Source organism: Spermophilus citellus, assembly GCF_964194105.1.
Source record: "Spermophilus citellus genome assembly, chromosome: 4".
Classification (NCBI taxonomy): Eukaryota; Metazoa; Chordata; class Mammalia; order Rodentia; family Sciuridae; genus Spermophilus; species Spermophilus citellus.
In genome coordinates, this window is record NC_138185.1 from 123223768 (window position 1) to 123249637 (window position 25870).

At 33.2% G+C, this 25870-nt stretch overlaps 1 protein-coding gene across 13 annotated transcripts in view; it reads right to left on the bottom strand.

Moving 5' to 3' along the window:
* The window catches only part of TCF12 (transcription factor 12), a 361634-nt gene that overhangs the window by 236409 nt on the left and 99355 nt on the right, over window positions 1–25870 (bottom strand). For all 13 annotated transcript variants that reach the window (XM_081290080.1, XM_081290083.1, XM_081290082.1 and 10 more), the window contains one exon: window positions 712–785. In XM_081290080.1, coding sequence (XP_081146206.1) covers window positions 712–785 — 74 coding nt within the window. The remainder of the gene's footprint in view (window positions 1–711; window positions 786–25870) is intronic.

The window sequence follows — 25870 nt, forward strand, 5'->3', positions numbered from 1 at the left end:
TTTGAACTTTCTGTATGTAGAACAGTATTAGCTTGATCTTATTTTCTCTTAATTGTCAACCAAAAAATGTCATCTCTGTTTTGATATCTTTCTAAGAGATGGGGCTATATAGTTCCTCACAGAAATAGCTGGTGGCAAGTGGAATAAGACTAAAAGAGGAGAGGCTGAAAGCCTGTGCTCTGAAAGCTAATGCCATTTCTCAAATCAAATTAGCACAAAGAAACACGACTATATACATACAATGAGCACTCTGAGCTCCTCTAGATTTCATAAGGAGTACTGCAGGCAAGTTCAGATACAGAAATAACACAAAATACAATAAATCCCCAAAATATGACAGTTTTTAATATGAATTAAGTCTATAGTGAAGCAACTGAGTAGTCTATCTTCATGAAAATAAATTATCTTCATTTATCTTAATAAATAAAAGTTCACATAGCAAAGAAATTACTTATTCAAATTATCTTTACCCTTCTATTCAAGAATTAATAAGAGCCAGCCTGGTAGTGCATGCCTGTAATCCCAGCTAATAAGGAGGCTGAGGCAGGAGAACCACAAGATCAAGGTCATCCTCAGCAATTTACTGAAACCACGTCTCAAAATTAAAAAAAAAAAAAATTAGGAATACAGTTCAGTGAACTAGTGCACCTACAAGCCTCTGGGTGTTCAAACCCCAGTATTGCCCCAAAAAAGAGTCAATAAGAAACTTACTCTAGATGAGTCATAGGAGGGGCTTGGTTGACCACCTGTTCCCCAAGATGTTGTACCTCCACGTTCATCCATACCTAAGGAAAGAAAAATGTAAAATATATAAATCCAAAAAGATATTTTGGTGGATGTTTTTTGTATGGTATAGCACAGAATAATTCACATTCAGTAAGTATACTTGCATTTTTATGGAACTAGCTGAATATTAATCCTTGCCCTAGGAATCTGAAGAAGATGTTACTTCAGAGTTCCTTCGTCACTATTCCAGTACTCTCTAAGCAATACCCTGTGTAATTATGGAATTTCAGAACTAAAATATTTCTTTGGATATTTTAACATTCTAGACTTCTCCATTTCTGTTCCCATCCACTCATACTCCTATGAGTAGATTCTAAACTTCTTCTAGCTTAGTACTGCCTACATGAAAATATGAAACTTTAGTTCCTAAACCACAAAATATGAATGAAGCAAGTCAAACAAATATCAATTTTATAAAACTGATTTCTATCAGATCAGTGATTAGATATTCCTTACTAGAGGTATCAAATTAAGGCAAACTATATCAAACCATATCAAATCAACATTAGTGATATCAAAACTAATCAAAACATGACAACTTACCCTAGTAATTTTGTTGGTAACACTTTAATGTTCTCTAAAATTACACACAATCTAATTCCAAATAAGCAGAACCACTTTGTGAGAAAGGATCAGTAACCATCACTAAAAAAAAACAATTCATTGTTTCTTAATACACCTTCTGAAGCTTGGGTTCCATTATTTTACCTCCCCATCAGTCCCCAGATGAAGATGGAAGAGTTGAACATCTCCTAACTTGACACTTCTGCCTTTTCTTTTTGATAATTCTAGTCTTTCATATCCAGTCTTTCATATCTTTGATTCCTAGGAGGGTATATTCCCTAATCCCAAATTGAGCTTTTTACTAAGATAAATATAAAACATTGGCTTTGCTTCATTTGTGCATGTGAAAATCAAGGTGTTACAATGACAATACTCTAGTAAATTTATTTAGGCCCTCTCTCTCTTTCAGAACATTCCTGGAAAGCCTCTGCAATTTAGGTGAAATTGTGGTGTGTGGTAAATAAAATGCCACAATCTCTCTGGTAACTTGCCATGGTTCCCAAAGTCCTTTTATAGGACAGAATTATCAAATGAAGGGATGGGTAACAAGGTTGTGGCTCAAAGGTAGAGCGCGCGCCTAACACATATGAGGCGCTGGGTTCAATGCTCAGCACCACATAAAAATAAATGAATGAATGAACAGAAATAAAGATGTTGCGTCCAACTACAACATTAAAAAATAAAATAAAATAAAAATAACAGGGAAAGGGACTGAGAGTTTCCAAAGCAGAGCATCCTAATTAATAATTCAGTTCTTAGAACTCTATTCTTTTTTATGTCTATACTTCCTATAGCAAGTAATTAAAAAAAAAAAAAACAAGAACTGTTAAAACATGTTAAAGAGTTAAAGAGAAAACATAGTGTTGCAGACAATAGTTCTCTATGTCCAAAGTTTCACTTACCCCAGCAAACTACAATTTCAAAATAGTAAATGGAAAATTCTACAATAAACAATTAATTAACTTTTAATAACTTTTATTACAAGTATATCTATTATAATTGCTCTATTTTATTATCTGCTACTATAATCTCTCACTGTGTCCAACTTAAAAATTCAACCCTCACATAGGTTTTATGTATATGGAAAATAAGTGTGTACAGAACTTGGCCTTGGAATAATATATCCTCTGTAGATAAAGGGTGATTTCTGTATAGATAATATTCCTGGTACAATTTCAAGTGAAGCAGAATATTTGAAAACAGAAATTATGTATAAAAATTTAGAATGTTCTGTTCATTCTAAGTTTCAAATTTTAAGAAAGCATCTACTAACTTGGAAAGTGTCATGTAAAAAACACTTTGTGATCATCTTTCCAGTATCACCGGTTACCTATGAACTATGTGCCAAACATTTTCTTTGTAACCAACACTACAGAGTGGCAGATAGAATTCCTATAAGACCCAATCAAAAAACAAAAGCTTCTATTTACCTACAAAACTATTTACCTACATTATAATGGTATATGAAACTGCAACTAATTTTATGAAAATTATATGCAAAAATACCACACTTTCGTTGATTGTATGATGAAAACTTATTTTGATTAGTCCCATTCTAATGAAAACAATCAGACCACAATTGATTCTTTGTATGACTGAATTTTCTTATAGCAATGATTAATACATGAGACTTCCACGTTATGTTGAATACATTTTGTAAAAGAAAATACAGAAAAGGTGGGTGCTAGCGACAGATAAATCTCAGGCAAAATTTAAAAGAGATGAAATTCTCTGAAACCACATACTCTGTTTATTAAGTGGCGCCAATTCCTTCCACAGAGAAATATGAACATTAATTAAATAAAATGGTTATTAATTAGGTAATTGAGCCAACAGCTAAAGAACACTACATATCACTGCTCTTGGATGTGGCAAAGGGCTTAAAGGATGCTATAAAATAACAAAGATCTGGCTAGGTTTTAAAGTCAGAGCTCTGTACTTTTATTGTTAACATATTCAGACTCCAAGTAAATGGTCGTGGCTGGCACTGACAAAGACACGAGTCATCTTTCTGTATCAATGATTCTTTTTTACTGAAGACAATAGATGTATAAACACAGAAATATGATAGGAATAATAAAGCGTTGGAAGCTTTAGCCTAAGACCAAGGTAAGTAGAAGAAAGAAACTGAACACAGAAGATGAATGAATGAACAGAAATAAAGATGATATTATACAAATCAGTCCAAATCTGATAAACAAGTAAACACACCACAATTGCAAAACAGTGATGAGGAGGGGCAACATTTCTGTTAAGATATATCTGAAAATATATTATTCCATTATATTTTATTTCATTGTCATGTCTAGTACAGACATGTAAATTCAACAATTTTAGAGAAGTTAGCTCCTTCACAGACTTAAATAACAGATTTAAGAGAAGGCTAAGACTTAGAAATAACTGAATGATAGACATAATTAGAGTATTGTTAGAACTTTCTGGTAAGTTAATCTGTCCTGTTTCTTTTTTAAAGGATAATCAAGAATTTATATGCAAATTTAAATGTTCCTTTTCTTTTAAAATCTTTTATATACAGAATCTCTTAGTACCTGCCTTTCTGAATAAAACCAATTTAAACAAAATCTAATGTTTTATTTCACATGCTTCATTTTTAAAAAACCATGCTTACTTTTATTTTGTATTTTCCAATAAAGAACAAACATGAAATTTTAGGCTTCATTTTTTAAAACAATGATTTGTGAATTTAATGAAAGCAATCTGCCTCCTTTAGTAATTAAAAGCAAACCAGAAACTATAAACATACCAATATTTCTCTCAGAGGTTGAGAGAAGGAACAAAAAGTCGAAACTGCATTTTCTAGATGTCAGAAAGTGGGCTGGAACTCTAGCTCAACGGTAGAGTGCTGGCCTATCACGTGTGAGGCACTAGATTCGATCCTCAGCACCACATATAAATAAATAAACAAAATAAAGGTATTTGCCCACCTACAACTAAAAATATTAAAAAGATGTCAGAAAGTAATATTCTTTGAGGACCAGATAGTCTTTATGTAGCATTAAATTACTCCCTTTTCAATAAAAAAAAAAAAACTCAGATACAGTATACCTGCTTCTCTTTCACTGCTACCACCATTTGTTTTTGAATGAGGACTCTATCTACAGTCAATCATAAAATTATCTCTCAGCTTCAAAAACCACTTTTTACCCCTCATGGTGCTAAAACAAAGTCCTTCCTAAAGGCTTTTCTAGGTTTTCATCCATCACCAAAAACTGGAAACAGATTCCTTTTAAGGGAATTGATTTTTGTATGCCCTAAACAACTGCTTTTTCCCCAGAGGCCCTACAAACAAAGATTATCAACACTACAGAGTTTAAAGCACTTCAGGGAGACATCACTCAAGATGCAATTAGGTTCAGACAAGACCCACCTAGAAGTAAAAAGGTTTGAAAAAGGTGCAAAGCTGCTGACACAACAACCCAGTTTCTTCTACTGCTTTTCCCTAGAAAATCAAACACTAGGGTAAACAGAGAAGAAAGACTGGAATTGGGAGAGTTTACCAAGCTGAGGAACAATGAAAGGAAGAAAAAGGGAGATAAAAAAGAACAAAGAAAGGAAAGTGGTATATCCCTACAGCAAAGGCAGTGAGAATAGCAAGTCAATATGGCCACAATGCTTAGGCACCATGCATTAGAGTCCAGCCCTGTGGAAGAGATACATATGGAGTTGGAAGGAAGAGCACAGGGGTGCATATACAACTCAATCCCCTCAAACACTGTCTTTTCCAGCAATAAAATTAAGGATTTATTCTAGCAAGTAAAACATATTCAAAAAATTGCAAACTCCAGCACTGTCACAAATAAGTGAAAAGTAATATACGTTGCAGGATTACCATCTGCTATAGGGAGATTCAATAAATGATTTGATGAAAGAAAACTGATTGGAGATAACTGTATCTGATAACCAAAGCTATGAAAGTGTCTGTCTTTGACAGTTTCTTTATTCAATTGTTCACTAAGTAAGATATTCCTTTACATAAGATTCAAAGGTTACAATCAACTTATGTAATATGCATTTAAAAACCTACCACCAACATTTTTCATTGTAGTTTTCAGATTTTAAATACACGTGAAATAATCTATCAATTTGTTCTTCCTGGATTTCACTGCAACACAGGATAAATTAGAATAACAAGTTCTTTGTTATTATGCTACAATTATTTTTAAGGCTAGGGAAATATTAATGTCATAGAGGAATTTAAAGATATGCTGCCTCATCTAAGGTATAAAATGGGTTATAAAGTTTTTGTTTTTATTTACAAAGAGATTCTGTGCAATGGACTGTCAAATAAAACAATCTAATTTAAAAACAAAACACATGTGAGAAATTAAGTCTGTAAAAAGATTAGAAGGAATCATCCTTTCAGGTCACCTTTTAAAATTCAAGCACATTTTTTGTTTGGCATTGTTGAAAACAAAGATTTACAAATACAGATTCATCGTTCAAGTCTTTAGTGACAATATATAGTGGAATATCATACCAAATGTCTCATCAAGATCATGGCCAATTTTGAAAATAATCTCCAAAGATATGCTACTGTTAATAACCACATTACTCTGACATAAAGGCCACATAAAGATTTAACTAAACATGAAAATCTAGTGATTTAATTAATTAAAAAAAGAGAGAGGTAAGATGCAGGGCAGTAAGGAAATGCTGGGTCTCTAAGAAAAAAACAGAAACCACCTGATGGACAACAATTGAAATTAACAAGTTCCCAGAAGACAACTTGAGGATTTTTTTAATATTTATTTTTTAGTTGTTTTTAGATGGACACAATATCTTTATTTTTATATCGATGTGGTATTGAGGATCAAACCCAGTGCCTCGTGCTTAAGTGAGCACTCCACCACTGAGCCACAACCCCAGCCCCCAATTTGGGGATTTTTTTAATGAAAACCATCTAGTGACCTGGTAGAGGATTTGCTCTGTCCAAAGAGACATAAAATTATTGAACTATCTCTGAATCTCTTCTTGAAATAGCCTTCAAATTTCTGGTAAAAACAAAGGGCTTTCCCACTGCACCTGAGAAGCAAGTAGAACACTGGGTCAAATCCATTCATTCCTCAAATGTGATCCTCTGCTACTCCAGGAATGATATCCACACTCCAGAGCATGGTCTCAATCTACCTTTTCAGCTTTAGTACTTATTATACCCCTTCACAAACTCAATGCTCCATCCTCAATACATTAACCGAATATTCCCTAAACATGTGAAGACTGATCATATATTTATATTCTATCTCCACTAATTCCTTGCCCTAGAAAATCCACCCTAATCTTTCTCCTACCTATTGAATTTCTGTAATTCAAGCTAAAATTAAATACCCTTCCCCTGAAGTGTTCTATATCAATTAATTCTAAATCAGAAATTAATTTGCATTTATTTTGTCTTAAACACAAAGGACTCTTTTCATGTATATCACATCAACAAAACTTTATAGCATGTAACATACTTATTCATCTCTCCATTCTTCTGGTACCTAGTAGAAATGTGCTACTCTGCATTCAGATGACTACTGCATAATTAAGGAAATGTAAAATTAGTGCATCCACATGACAATCTGTCATAAAAATTTAGAAACAAAAAAGGAAGCTTAACAAAAAAGGAATCGGCCAGGCACAGTGGTGCACACCTGTAATCCCAAAGGCTGGGGCAGTGAAGACAAAAGGATTGGGAGTTCAAAGCCAGCCTCAGCAACAGAAAGGCGCTAAGCAACTTAGTGAGACCCTGTCTTTAAATAAAATACAAAATAGGTCTGGGGATGTGGCTCAGTGGTGCCCCTGAATTCAATCCCCATTACCCACCCCCCAAAAAATCTAAAATAAAACAATGATGTCAAGCAATCTAAGTAAATTTTCAAGAATAAGTGAAATAATTATTATTATTTTTAAAAGGAGTATTATTTTTAAGGGCAGATTACAAAGATGTAAGGGAAATCCTAAAAGTGACGAGAAGAACTCTGCTTTCAATATGGTACAGAAAGCTCCTACAAATAGCTTCAATAAATCCTGGAGGGGTGGGGGAGGGAGGGAGGGAGGAACACAGTTAATCCTCAGTATATATGGGGTACCAGGATGAGTGAGTTGCTCTTTTTAATAGGTCTTAGAGACCAGAACAGGTGAGTTTCCCATTCCAAAAACTCTGTCCTGCAGGCAAGCATCCATAACCTCAAGCTACTACAATTACAACAGAAAACCCATTGTCTTCATGGCCTGAAGAAAAAGAGGACTGAGACAGGACAGCCACAATCACCAAAAAGTCAGGACAGAATCCCAAAAGGAAAAAGACACCAAAAAAAAAAAAAAAAAAAAAAAGTGCCAAATTTCTGGTATATATTTGCCCCAGTCTTTAAGCCCACATTAAAGGACAGGCCCAAGTCAGTTTGCAGCTGAGGACAGACAAATAAACTGAGATCTGAGTAGCTGCTATCCTCAGCCAAGTTAGAATTTGAGTCTAACAAAATTAAAGGCTCACTAAAACAAAGAAATTAAAAAAAAAAAAACAAAACCCTTGAAGGACCATGAAAGAAACCAAAATTTCCACAAAAAACATTGATAATATTTAAAATTCCTTGGTAAAAAATGTGATTCAGTCTCAAGGGAAAAGATAGTCAACAGAGGGTAAGTTCAAAATGATAGGTTAAGATTTTTAAACAAGGACATAAAAACAGATACTATAAATGTGCTCAATGAGGAAAGGACACATGAAGGTAATGAATGAAAAAAAAATAGTAATCTAAAAGAAAACAAAAACATTTTTTAAACAGCAAATTAAATATCTAAAATAAAATTTCCTAGAAGAGACACAACAGGGAAAAGAGTAGGTGAATTTGATGACAGATGAACAGAAATTATTCAACTGAAGAAAAGATTAAAATAACCAGGGCTTCAGAGACCTAAGGGAAGATACTAAAAGGCTAGCCATAGATAATAATGACAGAACAGAGAAAACAGAGTAGGAAAAATATTTTAATAATGACCCCCCAGAAAATTTACAAATGTGACAAACTTGCCCATTAAAGACTCTACTCAGTCCAACTCATACAGGTCAAATACAAAGAAAACCAAACACAGGCATATCATAATCAAATTACTGACAACCAAAATTAAAGAGAAAACCTCAAAAATTACTAGGAAGGGATATATTTCATAGAGAGGAACAATTCAAATTACTATAGACTTGTCTTCAGAAACTATGGATGCTAACAGATGTGGCAAAACCTTCCTTAAAGTGCTTAGAGATAGGGTTGGGCATGGATAGAAGGACAGGGAGAGCAAAAGTATCCTTCAAGAATAAAGGTGAAATAATGACAATTTCAAGTAAAAGAATATTTAAGAATTAATTCCCAACTAACTTCTGTACAAAAAACACTAAAAGAAGTTCTTCAGGCTGATGGAAAATGTTATCGGAGGGAAACCTGGATCTTGAGGAAGGAAAAAGAAAGCATCAATATAGTAAATAAAAAGACTTTCTCCTTTTAATGTCTTTAAAACACAGCTGTTTAAAGGGAAAATAACATTATCTCATAGGAGTCACAATGCTTTTAAATATAATACACAAGGCAATAACAGCATAGAGATGAGCAACTGGACCCATAAGGTAAACAGACACATAAGGTCAAAAGATTTCTGCATTTTATGTGAAGTTGTACAATATTAACTCTCAATAGTCTGTGAAAAGCTAATGATGTATTTTAAAATCTAGAGAAGCTAACAAAAACAAAAGACAGAGGCATTGTTAAAAAGTCAGTAAAAAACCTAAAATGGAGTCCAAAGAAAACCCAAATGCTAGAAAAAGGATGGAAATATAGTCAAACAGAATACACTTACATAAAACAAACAAAAAACAAATAAATTAGAAAGACCTAAATCCAGTCACACAAATAAAACATTCCATTTTTATCTAGAAGGAAGATAGAAAAGCAATCAAACACACTCCTCTTTTCAGTAAGAGTACACCTCATTGCTCTGTGAGCTCATAAAGTTCTTGCTGCTGCTCTTCTTGAACAAGGCAATTATATTTGGGTTTGGTGGTTAGAAAAGAAGGTGAAAATATTACAATTGCACTTACACATTAAACAAAAAAAGATACAATGCTATACCAGTGTGAAAACTGCATACAAAGGGTTTTTGTTTGTTTGTTTGTTTGTTTTTATAGTACCCATTACGACCATAAGTCAGTACCAATAAAGCAGTTTCTGTATAACTATCAAGTACATTTTAGTGAATTTTTGCTGATTACCTAACACAATTTGCTATTTAAAAACAGCTGTGTGAGCAATTACTATTCTTAACTTAATTCCACAAACAATTCTATTCATTTCCCGTAATGAGGCCCATGTACTCCCTGTGTTCAAGTCTTAGACCATTAATTCCTATAATGGCAACACACTCTGCCTCTCCAGAGGAACTCTGTAAAAATATTCCTTTCATATTTTTCCTATATTTAAAAAATTTCTTCCTTATATATACTTTGAATTACTAATCATTTATTTCTGGATTCATAAAATAAAATTCTACATTCACCATTTCCATTTTTGACCATTTACATACTGGTTAATTAATTTCCTGCTACCCAGCCTCTTCCTAGATTATACCAGCAAAACCCAGTGTCAGAAACAAAGCAGGTTCTCAGTGGACATCTGTCCACAGGATAAAACTGAAATATTTCCGGTTACCAAAAGCATCCTAATAAAATTATATATATAAAAATAAAATAAAGGCTATGCTCTTGTTCTTCATTTCTTAGGTCTCTATAGCAGAGGTCAGCAAACTTTTGCTGTAAAGGACCAGACAGCAAATATTTTAGGCAATCAGAATCCAATTGCTCTCCATACCAACTCCTCAATTCTACTACTATACCACAAAAGCAACCATAGACAATATGTAAACAAGTAGGAGTGGCAGTGTTCATTAAGTTTTATTTATGAAAATAGACAATGAACCATGGGCTGTATTTCCCCCATCCCTGCACTAAGGCATCAGACCTTATGAACCACTTGGCCTCCCTCAGATTTAAACTTTGGGTCTCTCTTTTATATACTTTCACTTCTGTCCCCCCCCCCCGCCCCCACACACACACACAAAAAAAACCCTGAAAACTGAAAGCACCTGCCTTTCATTATGTGTTGTGATTTTATGTTGTAACCCTTGAATGGCTCGTTTAGTTTTGTGATTTTGTCCTCTATGGATAATAAATTTCCAAATGCACATTCCCAGTTTTAAATTAAGTTCTGCACTTTGGATCCTGAGCCTCCAAATTTCTACTGAAAGCATTCATTTTTGGTAATTTGCCATCACTTAAAATCCACAATATCTAAAGCCAAATTCATCAAATAACTTTCATTTATTCCTCCTATGCCTATGGACAATATCAATCCTTATTAATATTTCTAACACCACAAGTAGTACCATAATCATCCAAGTCAACCAGATTTGTAAACTAGCAGCATCTTTGATTCCCCTTTGCTTCTTTCTCCACCATCCTTATATCTCCTGAGTTACTTTTTACATTGGGCTTTTGTGACATATCTATTTTAAACTCCTGAGCAAGAGTCACTCTTAATCATCCTAAAACACAATTTCATAATACATCACCTGCTTATAATGTAATCTTCCTAAAATACTTCTCCAAAACCCATTACTCCCAGATTTAAGAGGTAAATGAGCATTTTCAGTACTTCACTGTCAACAGAATCTCAAATTCTTCAATCTGAAATGGAATGTTTATTCTAATCTGTTCCACAAGTGTTTATTGTAAACAGTGTTTCTAACCCTAAAAAAAATATTAATTTTCTTACGATGGCACATGTTACTGTCATCATCTAGGTAGGATTATAGGCACTAGGGTCAGAGATGCACAAGAACCACAGACCTTGCATTCAAGGAGTAAACTCTGGTGCTTTACCATTCAAACACACTTGGTTACATCCAACTTGTAATCACAAGGCAGATTAATACTCCTACATCGTTTCAGTCATAAATATTTTATGGTTCTTTAGTATTTCTACCTTTTGTCCATTTAATCAAATCTCACTAATACAATGCTCACCTTCAATTCCATATTTTTTGTACAACTTGCTCAGCTTCCCTAATCTTACTAACTTCACCTTAATACTAGTATCGTATTTATAAATCTGTGTCATACAGAAAGGAAGTTACATTGTTTCTTGAATCAACACCAAATAATATGTCGCCTCAAATTAAGAACAAAGACCACACTTTCAGCTCTTAAACTGTTATCACCTATATTACTGAATGCATAAAAGCAGCAATAAAAAAGTTTTTATGTACACAATGACACTGCTACTCAATATAAAAACTTGTTTCCTAGTAGCAGATTTAAACTTTTACTTAACCTACTTATTCATTCCAGTCCTGATAAACAGCATGATTTTGCAAGGCAGCCTTTATAAAGGAAACTGACGACCAAGAATCAGAACAAAAGTAAACAAACCAAAAGGCACTCAGCTGAACCCCTGACATTAGCACGGTGCTCTAATGAAATAAATTAAAGCACTCATGCATATTTATTATTGTAACTTGTAAGCAAAAATTACTGCTGTGAACAGATTTCTAAATTTTGAACTTAGTCTAAACCTTAAAAAAATTAAAGTATTTTAAGAATATTCACAGTTTAGAAGTCAATAATTTTATCAATAAGCTATCCCAAAATTCATTTTATTTTAGAATAAGTTAAAATTAGTTGGAAAATTTGGCCATTATCTATGTAAATAAAGCCTCAATAATATCAATCAATTAATTTACCAAACTATTAATCAAAGCAGAAACTAAACTCTGCAGAAATTAACAGAAAGCAAAACTTTTACAACAGATTTTCTACATTTACAACATGAAATTAAAAATTACTAGATACATGGAGAAATAAAAATATAACCATTAGTCGAGGAATAAAGCATGCCATACAAACATACAGAGATGACACCAATGTTGACATAAGAAGAAAAGAATTTTAAAGGAGTTATAAATATTCAAACACTATAAGCAAAATATGGTTAAAAAATAAATGAACAGAAACTCACTGTACAGCAAACTATTTAAAAATGGGATTCTAGAATCAAAAAATACAATACTTGAAAACTTCACTGAGTAAGCTTAACAATAGACTAGAACAGAAAATATGATAAGTGAAACTGAACACAGATCAATAAAAAGTTTTCATTAGGAAAGTAGAAAATACTGTAAAACATGAATAGACCATCAGCTAAAAGGTCCAAAAAATGGAGTATCAGAAGTAGATGGGAGTGAATAAACTGGCAAAATTTTCTCCAAAATCAGTGAAAAACATCAACTTGCAGATCTAATTTGCTGAGCAATCTCTAAGCGGAACCATAAAGCAAATCTCACCAATTTGCACAATTGTCAAAATGCTAAACTACTTGTGTAAAGAAAGAAATCCTAAATTTCATCAGAAAGAAAAAAGACAATTTACAGTAAGGGGAAAATGATACCAAGAAACACTACTTCTCATCATAAATAATGAAGGCTAGAAGGTAATAGAATGAGAGACACCCTTAAAGGGCGAGGAGGAAAAAAAAAAAAGTCATCTCAGAATCACAGACCATAAATGTAAACTGCAACATATACCAACTGAAGATTTTAGACTGAAGGAAAATGATATGAGATGAAATTTGGATTCACACAAAGAAAAGAAAAATAGGAACAGCAAATATGTGAGTAAGGATAAAAGACTATTTCCTTTCATCTTTAAAATGCATGTGATTGTTTAAATTGAAAATCATAAAATCCTTTTGAAAACTTTATGACATTTTTAGGACAAAGAACTTAAAAGAGTTAATGGAACAATACCTGTTTAGATTCTTAATTTTATAATAATGACATAATATAAACACTGAGTACACTGTGATAAGAGTATATATTATAATCCCTATCAAAATCCCTAAAAATAAAGGGAGTATAGCTAAAAATCCATTAGAAGGATTAAAACTGAATACAAAAACTATTTGATTAATCAAAAAGAACAGAGGTACCAAAATATTACTATGATGGAACTAAATATAACACACCAATGAGTACAAAATGTTAGAATGTAGAACAACTAGAACTCTCATATATTTGGAAAATTCTTTGGCACTTTTTCAGGAAGTTAAACATACTTCTACAATATGACCTAGAAATTCTACTCACAGTAGTTACCCAGAAGAAAGGAACACAAACAGAATTACACAGAACTATTTATAGAGCTTTATTCAAAACAGTCAAATCCATGAAATAACCTTAATGCCTAGAGATACCTAAATGGATAAATATATGGTTTATCAGCACAATGCAATACTACTATTTAGCTACAAAAAGCAAAACTACTAACAAACACAACTTAGTGGGTCTTTTCAATAAAAGAAACCAGACACAAAAGATACCCTGTATCATTCTACTTTTATAACATTGTAGAAGTGGCAAAACCAATCTAAATATGATTTAGACAGCAAAACCATCAAATCAGTGGTTGCTTGGGATGGGTAGGAACCGGCTGGAAGGGGACATGAAAGATTTTTCTTTTTTAATATTTTTCAGTTGTTGACAGACCTATATTTATTTATATGTGATGCTCAGAATCAAACCCAGTGCCTCACACACGCTAGGTAAGGGCTCTACTACTGAGCTGCAAACCCAGCCCAAAAGATTTTTCTAGAGTGCTGCAATTTGGATCTCCTGTGAAGTAGATTTTGAGGTGGATACCAATGAGAAAGAATTCCATTGGAAAATGCTGTTATTGAATACCTATGATGAGCTAAAGGAACTACAAAGGGATGGAGAGAAAAGCTGAATTGTGATACAATTTCAACAAATGCCTCAGCTTCCTAACGGGGGAGTTTGGGAGCTGAGAGAGCCTTTGGAAATTACCATAAATTGCAGCAAGCAGACCAAGAACTTTGAGTCTCTCGTCTTAGAAATACACACATACACCCCAAAGATTATGGTGTTATCAATATACATTACCCCCAGAATGTAGACAAGACCATGGTTGAGATGCCTCTCTTCAGCAGAAGATAATTCTTGAAGAACAACACTGGGGGGAGTTATCTACCACACTCCCAGCAGCTAGAGAAATAAGTGCTCAAGGCTGGAGAAGCATTGCACTGAAGCTACCACATGTCATGAGTGAAGAGCTTTATATCTTTTTTTTAAAATATATTTTTAATTATATTTGGACATAATATCTTTTTTTTAATGTGGTGCTGAAAATCAAACCCAGTGCCTAACACATGATAGGCAAGCACTGAGCCACAATCCTAGCGCATCAACTTTATATCTTGATTGGAGTATTGGTTATGGGTGCATACCTGTATGAAGTTTAATGAATTATACACTAAAGATCCATCTATCTCACTGTAGGTAAATTTTACTTCATATTCTGTTTCATCCACATTAGGTTCTCAGAGAAGAAGAAATGCACATTTAAGCCAATAGCAACAAGTCATTCTCACTACCAATGTAAACTGATATATTTTGAAAAAAACTAAATAGTGGACAATGTATACTTTTTTTCAAGATAGAAAAGACAACTCAGTCTTCCACTATGGTTAAAAAACTGCAGTGGAGAAATATAAGCACTAGCTTAAGGTTACTAAGCCCATCCAATTATAACTAGAAGATTAACTGAATTTAAAAACAGATAAATGCAATGTTATTTTTGAAACCATAATGCAAGTCAAAAGTATAAAAATTCATGTTGTAACATTGTGATTTACACTCACTATTCAAGAGGGAAAAAAGGTTTTTTCAGCTGAAGCTACTATTTTGTTAATAAAATCTTCAGAAATACCTGTTTCCCTCACAATCTAAGAATTACTTTCTGATATTTTTGAGATATTGCAATACCACTCTACTGTCTAATATCTACAAGTTGACCTTTAACTACTGCTCAAGATTGAGATCTTCAGTCAACCAATTTCTTGCTCATTTACCTGCATTATAGTCTCTTATATCAGAATCTTTATTAAATTACTCAAATTACGTGAGTAGATTTAAGTACATAAAATCATTATCTTGTACTCTCTCTGAAATGAAGATAGTAACCAAGACAAAACAGAAGAAAGTCAACTTACTAGAACTGTTTATAGACCTACTTCTTTGTTAAGCCTCAAATACATGAAAAGGGCTAGAATCTCACAATTTTATTCTCTAAACACAATGATAAAATGACCTGTTTGTATTTCTGAGTATCATTTAAAATTTTTCTAAGTATCACACAGAATACTTTTCAAGTTTTTAAAAATCCTTTGGAAAAAGAAATGGTCATGACAAAATGCTGGCAATTTACATTTAGCTAACATATTATCGCAAGTAGAACCCATTCATTTTAAGTTTGTTCCATAGCCTTTGGCTGAGCTGGCCATGATCCTCCCCATAAAATCTTCAACCCAAAGAACCTGTATAGATTAAAGACATGGTTTACAAGCATTTCTGCTTAAGATCAAGGATCTTGATGTGGCTTACAGATTTCCTCAAATTTATGTCAAACCTAAGAGTAGGAAAAAGATAGTGATACATAAAGTTAACAAGCTGTCCAGAGTTCCTTTGGGAGGAAGAAGGGAAACTCGATGATGTTCCTTTATGCCATAGTAACAGAATAGTATGCATCTTTCACCAGCTCAGCAAGTGAATACACACTAAGTGTACATCTCCATTTAAAGAGGTACTGCTTCCCACCTCCCACTCCTTGTTAGAATCAAAATGGAATGGCTTCAATCATTAGTTTATCCAATTCTATACACACAGGCAGTAACAAATACCTTAGTCGTTTGGATCCCTTTCCACCTGCCCTCAATATGTGAACCCCTGGTCTACATTTTCTTCCAGACTTTTTTCAAAATAGCATTCCTCTCTTTCATCAGGTAGACTTTCAGATTTCTTGCTGTCCCAGAAAATCCTCTCCATATCTCCTTTGGTGTACTTGTAGTTAGAGAAAGATACTTATCTATTGATAATTTGAAGGAAATTTGACACATTCTGACATTCAATATATTTAGTACAATAAAGACTACCAGAAAAATGGATCTGAATGATTTTCTTCCATACCAAGAATCTGACTTTCACACCAAAGTTTCTGATTTCTTCCTTGTCAACACAGCAAGCAAAATATAATAAACTCTATAATTACCAACATTTGGAAGGAGGGCTCAGGAAAATAAGTTTTACAGTCCATTTATGCCTGGTGTTGACATTTACCAGCTATGTGATGACTATCCTAAGTGTATTTCTTTGTCTACAAAATGGGGTTTCATAATAGTACACAATTTACAGAATGAGTTGAGAATTGAATATGTAAGGCACTTAGTACAGTGTCAGTAAGTGTAAACTACCTGAAACTGTATGGAAGGCCTTTTCAATCCCATGGTTACAGTACTTTTCGGAAAATTGTGCCACTCAAGAAATTTGTGGGAGGTGGCCATCTGTTGCTTAATGAAGTGGCCAAGTGTAAGTTGGATTTTCGATTTGTGGTACTGACTCTTCAAATTATTGTTCTTCTCTGATTATATTTATTAGTAGCCTGCTGTTTACATTGATTGGTACCCTCTGTGTTTCAAATTCCCCAATAATAATAACTTGTTTATTTATTTGTAACAAATGATACATAAAATGATGTGCCTCGATGTCTGACCATAGAGCTAACACTGACACAATCCTGGACCCATGTTCTTCAAAGGTACCCATAATCTACAAAGACACACATATTTTTCCCAAACCAACCTTCCCACCGCCCCTGCTTTTATGAGAATAAAAAGCTAAAATATGAAAAAGAAATGGTATTAATAACATGAGAAATAAAAAAAACTGAGGTAGCAATCCATAGTTCAAGTTGTATGTCTTGAATGTCACATCTTTTGTGCCTCAGTTTCCTCATCTTCGAGAACCAGATAACAACATATAATGTGACTGGAAAGCATCTTGCAAGTAGTAGTTTCTAAATACTTACGATCATCTATCCTGGCAAAACTATTTCACTGAGTCATTTTAAAAGATTAAGGTAACACATGATAGAAAATAATATTATGTCACTGTTTTGCACAATGATCTAATTAAATCTGTTTTCTATAATTTAACAATTTCTATTCAATAAGTATCTAGCAAAGACCTATTGAGACAAAATAATTTGTCATTTACTCCTCCACCAAATTTCTCTTTTGTAAATCTCTTTTGTATAGTATTCATCAGCAGCACAAATGATTAAGCAAGTTAAAGTCAATAAAACAAACCAAGTTTTATCCCAATATTCCCACTTCCATATTATGTCCAACCTCAAGATAAATACAGGTTAAGCATTCCTAATTTGAACATACAAAATCTGAAACTTTAAGAATATGAGCATATTTTAGATATTCAGGTGAGGGATGGTCAACCAGTTCAGTCTGTGCAAATATTCCACAATTAAAAAAAAAAAATCCATTACATCAAACACTCCCGTTCCCAAACATATCAATTTCAAGAACTTTTTGAAAATATTGAATTGTTTCCAAGATGATGATATCATCCTAAAATAGTCCTCTAATAAACTAACCTAAAAATCACACTGACTAGAAGTCAGAAGTTTCAGTTCAAAGGACAAATGCAAAGAATTTAAATCAGAAAAAAAAAATGTATAAAAGACTGAAAAAATTATGATAATTACTAGCAAAGAAAAAATATTAAGATGAATCAGTCACAAATGTGAAACACTCTCAGAGCATGATGACTCATCCAACAATACAGTGAATGCCCTGGAAGATGTTCTAATGAACAAAAACTGCATTTTAATAATAACTAAACAATAGTTTGGAATTTTAAACTTAACTTAAATAATCCACAAGTAAATTCTTAAACAATAGAACAACAGTAGAGTGGATAGTAGAACCATGTGGCATATTGTGATATAGATTTAAGTTGTACTAATTCATGTCCATGTTTCCAAGATCATATAAATCAACTATGCATACCATCCATCATCCCTGGGTTTTTTTTTTTCATTTTCAATTAACTTCAAAATGCTTTTCTTTTTTGTTTCCAATTAAAAAGTATTCAATCTGAATATAGAAACTCATTCTACCTTTTCTCCTCTTTTATCTATAAAGCTTCTTTAAATAAAAACTTTCCTTCCATCATATTTTTAAATAAAACAGCAAGATATTAAATGGATGTTTAGTATGGAAACTGTTTTTTAAAATGTATGAGGAAAAACAGTTACGAGAACTACAAAAACTAGTTTTAGTTTTAATTCAAAGTTCTAACTTTATCTTTTTCATAATTCCTGAAATAAATTTATATTACTTGCTATAATTTCTTAAAAGCCGGATTTTTCTTCCTTTTAAATCAACAACTGGACACAATGGTACACACCTAGAGTCACCTTGGGAGACTGAGGTGGGAAGAACACTTAAGCCCAGAAGTATGAGACTACCCTGGGCAACACATGAGACCCTGCCACCCCCCATCACCAAAAAAAACTTACTTATATTAAAAGCTATTATTGGACAAATGTAGGACTAATGCTAGCTTAACACTTCATACACTATATCGTCTAAATATTTATGTACAATTCAAATGCATCAGAAAATTTTCAAGAAATTCAGTCTCTACTATTTCACTGATTTAGATTACTACTTTAAATGAATTAAGAACATCTAATTTCTCCAAAGAAAACATACAAGTGGCCAACAAGTTTATGAAAAGATGTCAAACATCAATAATGACCAGTGAAATGAAAATCAAAACCACAATGAAGTATAACCTTGACCTGTTAGGAAGGCTAGTATCAAAACACCAGAAAACAGCACATGTTAGTAAATTGTAAAGAAACAGGAAGTAAAAATGGTACAGCCTTTATGGAAAACAGCATAGAAGTTTCTTGAACAATTAAAAATAGAACTACCATATAATTCCACAATCTCACTTCTGGACATCTGCCCAAAACAGCTGAAGTCAGGATATCACAGAGGTGTCTGCACTCCCCTGTTCACTGCAGCTTTATCACAATATTTTTGTGGAAACAGCCTAAATGTCTGTAGACAAAGAAAATGTGATATATACATATAATGAAATATCATTTAGGGGGAAAAAAAGAAAAGAAATCCTATCATTTACAAGAACATGGATGAACCTGGCAGACAAAATACTAACTGAAATAAGCCAATCACTGAAGGACAAATACTGCATGACTCTGTATTTTTTCACACAGGCAGAAAAAATAATGGTATTTGCCAGGGCAAGTGGGGGAGAATAAAATGGGGAACAAGATGACAGACTTTTAGAGTTCTGCTATATAATAACACATATATAGTTAACAATCCTATATTATCTTTTTATTTTTGCACTAGTGCTGTTTTTATTCCCTTTTCTTCCAAGGAGCATGTCTATTTTTGTTTCCTTTCACCTACAGTCACCTGATGAGCCACAAATAAGCCAGACCCAGAAGTACCTAAGGAGTCACTTTATTTTATTATTTCCCTTAAAATAAAGTAAAAGATTATTTTTCTAATTATATCAAGTAAATGGCCACACAAGCAAGAGCTGGAAAATATTCACAATATAAAATAAGCTGCAAACATACCAAGAAAAGATTCTAACTATGGGCCCCAATCCAAAGGTTGCGGGGAAAAAATGTGTTCAGTAAGCTTTTGGCATAATGGTCATGTCTTCTTCTATGTCACCCAAAATAACTTTTATGAATATGAAGAAAGACAGTACACTAGTAATGGGATTAAGTAAACAATAAATGGGTTTTAACAAAAGTAAAAGGCAGCATTCTTCATACAAACTAAATGACTACCATAAATTTCCAAAGACCATTTTCTTTTTAAAACCACCATCACCATCCCAACCACCCACCGCCCACCCCCCCAAAAAAAAAACAACCTTCAATTACTTTTGCTTTTGTATAAGTGATTTCTTTTGTATTTTTAACTCTCAGAGTTGCCAAAATAAGCCCATTTACATGTGATGCCTGTCAACTAGCAAATTTACATTTGGATTTTGCTGGCTTTAGACCCTGCATTCTGTTCTCTTCTTTGTGCCATTGTTGTTTTTAGGTTTGGCAATAGCTCTAGATCTTTGTTTAACTTAGTTCCTTTGTCTAACTTCTGCAGTATATACACATTATAAAATTAGCATGAAACAACACTTTTAGCTTCCATCACCACAATTAATTTCCACTATGGCAACAGCTTATAAATATGCTTAGGTGGATCCAAAAGGAAAAACAAAGAGAAATACCATCATCTAATTTTTTCACCTGAAGAAGACATAAAAAACAAGTAAGGGGGAGGGAACTATTTGAGTTGTTTATATATACAAAAGATTCATCATGAAGATTACATCTGATTTTATTGCATTAAAAACTGAGTAGAAAACCTAGACTTCAGCAAAGTTAAATGTTTGGCTGCCAAAGTGCCCATCCTTCTTTTATTCTGTATTGTACTTTTCTATTTCATCTTCCAATGTACTGTATCTGTTTTCCAGTGTTATTTTAGTTTTAATCTAATACAGTAGTACTTGATGTCAGATACGCCGCTGTCCTGGCTCAAGTTCTTCATGTAATTGTGAAAATGACAAATTTACAAAAATTAATGTCAGAGACTCATTACAGATTCACATAAACAGATCATATAGTTGCATCAATAATGACAAAGAGATTTATATAATAAATTGGATCTTTAACACAGTGAAATGTTAAAATGTATATGAATAGCATAAACAGAGATGTTGACTGTAAGAACCTTCCCAACACCAAGTTATAATCAGGAATAGACACAGCTGCTTTAATATTCATACTATAAGTTAATTACCCTAAATTCATTTTTACCCCAATCGAGGCAGCAATATCATCAAGAAAATTCAAAAGAACTGTTCATATTGGCTATGAACTATTTTTTATATTGACATCTGATCATGAGATATTCTTAATGTTCTGAGACTCATGGCTCTTCAAAAAGAAAGAAATCATAGGGTTAAGATCTTACTTGAAAGAGCTTTTATCCTCTACTGAATATCAGCCTAAAAACAGCTGTTTCTTCATTTGAAGGTTAAGCTCTTCCTCAGATCACTTTCAGGGAACAGAAAAGGCAGTAGAGCTATTTTTTGGAAAGTCAAACTCCTGTTCAGCCAATTCTTATGGAACTCCTTTCCATCTGTTCTCTGACATTTTAGTCAGGTTATGCACTTGCCAAAGAGCTTTCACTGGATTCTGAATCCACTGGTGAAGACAAATGGAATAAAATCAATTTACTTTTTTTTTTTTAAAACCAAACATCATTAAAGTATAAAAAGACATCATGCATAATGTCAAATAGGTTGCACAATCAAATCTACAGCCTACATTATACACAAAAAATCAGTAATCCAGACTGAATAAAAAATTACTGGTTCAGAATTCCTTGCTAAGAGGTTGCATTAGAAATTCATTCTATAATAGAAGATAAATAAGAATCCACAGTCACTTTCACAGACAGAAGACAGTTTTTCTTAGAAGAAATAAGAATCCTGAAAAGGCATTTGAAATCGTTTTGCAAGTAACTTAAATAATAATAAATGTTCTCATTGAGAGAAGAAAGATAAAAGAGATAATGTGGATTCTGAGCTTCAGTATTTACTGGAAAAACTAATCAAGAGTGGTCTGAAATAAATTTTGAAGCATAAGTTTAAAATATTAGATCAAAAAGTAATAAAGTATTATTGATAAAACCAGGTCAGAAAGCTAGCCAACTATGACTTTTGAAAAGTCTCAAAGATCCCTGGCACCTGAGTGATTAGTAGTTACTGTGTCAGAGGGCAAGAAGATCAGTAACTATTTGTCCTTGAGAAGGTGCAGAAGAAACCCTAAACTTATAGATCCACTGGTCTCATGATACCCGAAAATCTGGCCTGGAACAAGGAGAAAGTTCCACTGACTTAGTAAGCAAGCATAACCTCTGAGAATGTAGTCTATTTGGAAGAGAAAGTCATGAAAGGAGAGCAAAAACTGGTCTCCATTAGAATTCCATGAGAGAGTATGTAATATCTTTGACATAGACATTATCTATGTCAAAGAGTAACCCAAAGAAATAATTTATTTTCTTTTTAAAGACATAAAAAATATTCTACAATATGGACTATTCAAAGCAACAACAAATAGAAAAGCTAAGTTATGATGGAATTTTAGTCATGGGTAAAGGTACGATGGGGACAGGAAAATATGTACTGAAGTAAATGAAATGCAAACATAACCACAACTTATCAGAAAATATCAGGAAACCAAGTTAAGTAGCTGGGTGTACAAATGACAATGAAGTAACTAGTAACTGGCTAACAGAATGCTTAAAGTACTGTTGGAATATTTCACAGGGCCTTAGAGATGGGATAAAGTATCAGATGAGTTTCAATATGGTCATATATAAAACAAAAAAGTTATCCAAGCTCAGTTTACAAGATATCAGCAAATAATGAACCATGATTAAATAATCAATTATACAAAGAGATGTGAATATGGATGTGTTTGTTCAAACCTAATGCTCTAGAAGAAGAGTCTTCAATATACCTTTAACAAATTAATTAAAACAAAAAAATAAACAAGTACAAGAAAATTTTTAAGTATACTTTTGTGAACGAATGGTACAGAATGAAGACAAGAGCATGTCAGGAAGAATTGCCCCAACACTGAAGCTGGGTCTGTGTGTCAGAAATGTAGGATACTAAGAGAGGGGATCATTTGAAAATTAAGAGTTAGGCAAGGCACCCCACTATAAAATCAAAGCATCTCAAGTACCTTTTCCCTTTCCCTCTTTCACTCAAGGAAAAACACACCAACAGGCTTAATTGCTATTATCTCAGCCAACTATAATACACATGATATGAACATACTTGCAAATACCCAGGGAACCACTATACTTTAACACAACTCTGTTTTACCTTTATCTCTACAATAAAACTTTACAGTAAAAAAGAGCTAAAGAAATATACAGATCTCCTTAACCTTCCTTGTCTCTGTTCACAAAGTAGAAGCTTACCAGTAAAGATAACTAAAATATTTCTGAAAGAACAACAAAAAAAAATTATGTAAAGTCTATGGCTTCTTTGTATCTTTTCCCTTTTTTGTATACCAGTTATATTTCATTGTCCTCTCTGAATTAAATGTAGGACATGCTTTGGCAAAAATGTTCAGATGAAAATAGACTTTAAGGTGATTTACCTCTAGAAATCTGAAGCAGAAGATCCTAAAAACTCAATCTGTGACAATAAAAAAACAGTACCCAAATTATTTCTTTTATTGATGATGACTTCCATTGCACCAGCTTCTTAATCAGATGTTGTGAGTCTGTAGTTATAACCCTTTCTAAATAAAGTTATAACAGAAAAATTTTCACTTCATTTAGTTTTTCCTTAAATTCTTAATACATCAGTTTATTTTAAAGACTATTTCATTTTGTACTTAAAACTCCTTTCTTCTAGAAACCCATCAAGCGGTTTTAAACATGATTTATTTCACATTATAGTGATGACTCTCAATAGACCACATGATTTAGTTCAATACACACATTTAGCACAAGAGATAAAATTCTTCTTTGATAAAGAATACTGGTTTTTCGGGTTGGGGCTATAGCTCAGTGGTGAGCGCCCCCTCGCACATGTGAGGCACTGGGTTCGATTCTTAGCACCACATAAAAATAAATAAAGATATTATGTCCATCTACAACTAAAAATAATTAAATAAATATTTTAAAAAGAGAATACTGGTTTTCTACTATGTCTAAATCAAGTGTGTGTATGGGGTGGGAGCGGAAAAGGAGGTGGGAGAGAGGGAGAGATCAACTACATATTCATAAGAATGTCAACTACATATTCATAAGAATGGAGAAAGAAAACGAATTTCAGTAATAGAATGGATACTACCTTTCAACTAATTTGCCCATTAAAAGGCAAGGGCACTTTTTACAGCATCATAGAATAAAAAATGGAGCATATGTACATAGGAAATGGAACAATTTTCCAAGGCTACCAAAATTGTTAACCAGACCCAAAATGACCATAAGGAAATGACAGCCTGGACTTGCCTATCTGTCTCTGCCTCTACACATTTGCACTGGGTCTCAATTCTCCCATTACTTCCCACACCATGCTACAGTTAGGCAGTGTATACTCCTTTTAAAATCTGTACAGGAAATCATCTTCCAAATTACTCTGGGTTTATTCCTTTACATTTTACCACCTTGCAACCATTAATTTAAGAAAATGATCAGTTTGTTTTGTTTTTGTTTTTAACTTCTTTGTCCAGGGAAAAACTGATCTCTCCCCTTATTTGAACTAACCACATCATTCCAAAATGCTAGTTATGTGCAGGTGACCCAAACCTATGACGCACTATAAGGAAAACCTCAAAAAATTCTTCTACACAAAAGGAAACAACATGGAACCTATTTCTCTCTTTCCTTAGCTCCATTTAGAAATTTGAGATATGACACCAAAAACAACCAGTAAAAAATAAAATGGACTTTAAGTTAAAGAAGCCAGGCATGGTGGCACATGCCTATCAATAAACCCAGCAACTTGAAAGCTGAAGCAGGAGGATCACAAGTTCCAGGCCAGCCTCAGCAATTCAACTAGATCCTGATTCAAAAAAATAAATAAAAAGCACTGAGGGGATGGGGATGTGGCTCAGTGGTAGAGTGCTCACCTAGCATGCATTAGGCACTGGGTTCGATTCTTAGCACCACTTAAAAATAAAATAAAGATGTTGTGTCCACCTATAACTATAAGAACACATCATTAATTTTACTTCTTCCTCTCCAATATTACAATTCCTTTTACGGGTGGCAAGACTATATTAAACTGAGCTCCAACTCAATATTAAGAGTGAGCTCCTCTGTCCATTCAAGAAAGGGTCGACTGCAGCAACAGAACATATATAGCCATGAAAAAATAAAAAGTCAGCAACTAGTAAGACAAGAAAAAAAAATAACTAAAGATTCTTTTCTTCATAGCATAATGGTTTATTCAACTCCAACAGTAAAAATTGTGGCTTTAAAGACTCAAGTAAAATCCGAAAATGTGATTAATTTCACTATGGATCATTTAAGTGATCCAAGTATACCCCCAAAAAAAGCATCCATTTTGCTCATTCACAATGGGGAGGGGGGCTTGGAGACTAGAGGTATTTTGGAGTAGACAGGAGGGAGTCAAGGAAGGGGAGAAGGTATGGGGGTAGAATGACAGTAGAATGAATCAAACATTATTACCCTACATGTGTAAATGAATATGTGACCTGTGTAACTCCACACATCATGTACAACCAGACAAATGAGAAGTTATATTCCATTTATGTATGATGTGTCGAAATGCATTCTGTCATGTATAACTAATTAGGATAAAACATTAATTTTATAAAGCATCCATTTGCTTAAAGCAGTGTTAAATTATATCCAAATTCAAAGAGATTCAAAATAGCTCAACAAACTTGAGTTAAAATATATACTATTTATGTCTGAATTTCATCCCTGATACATGTATCACT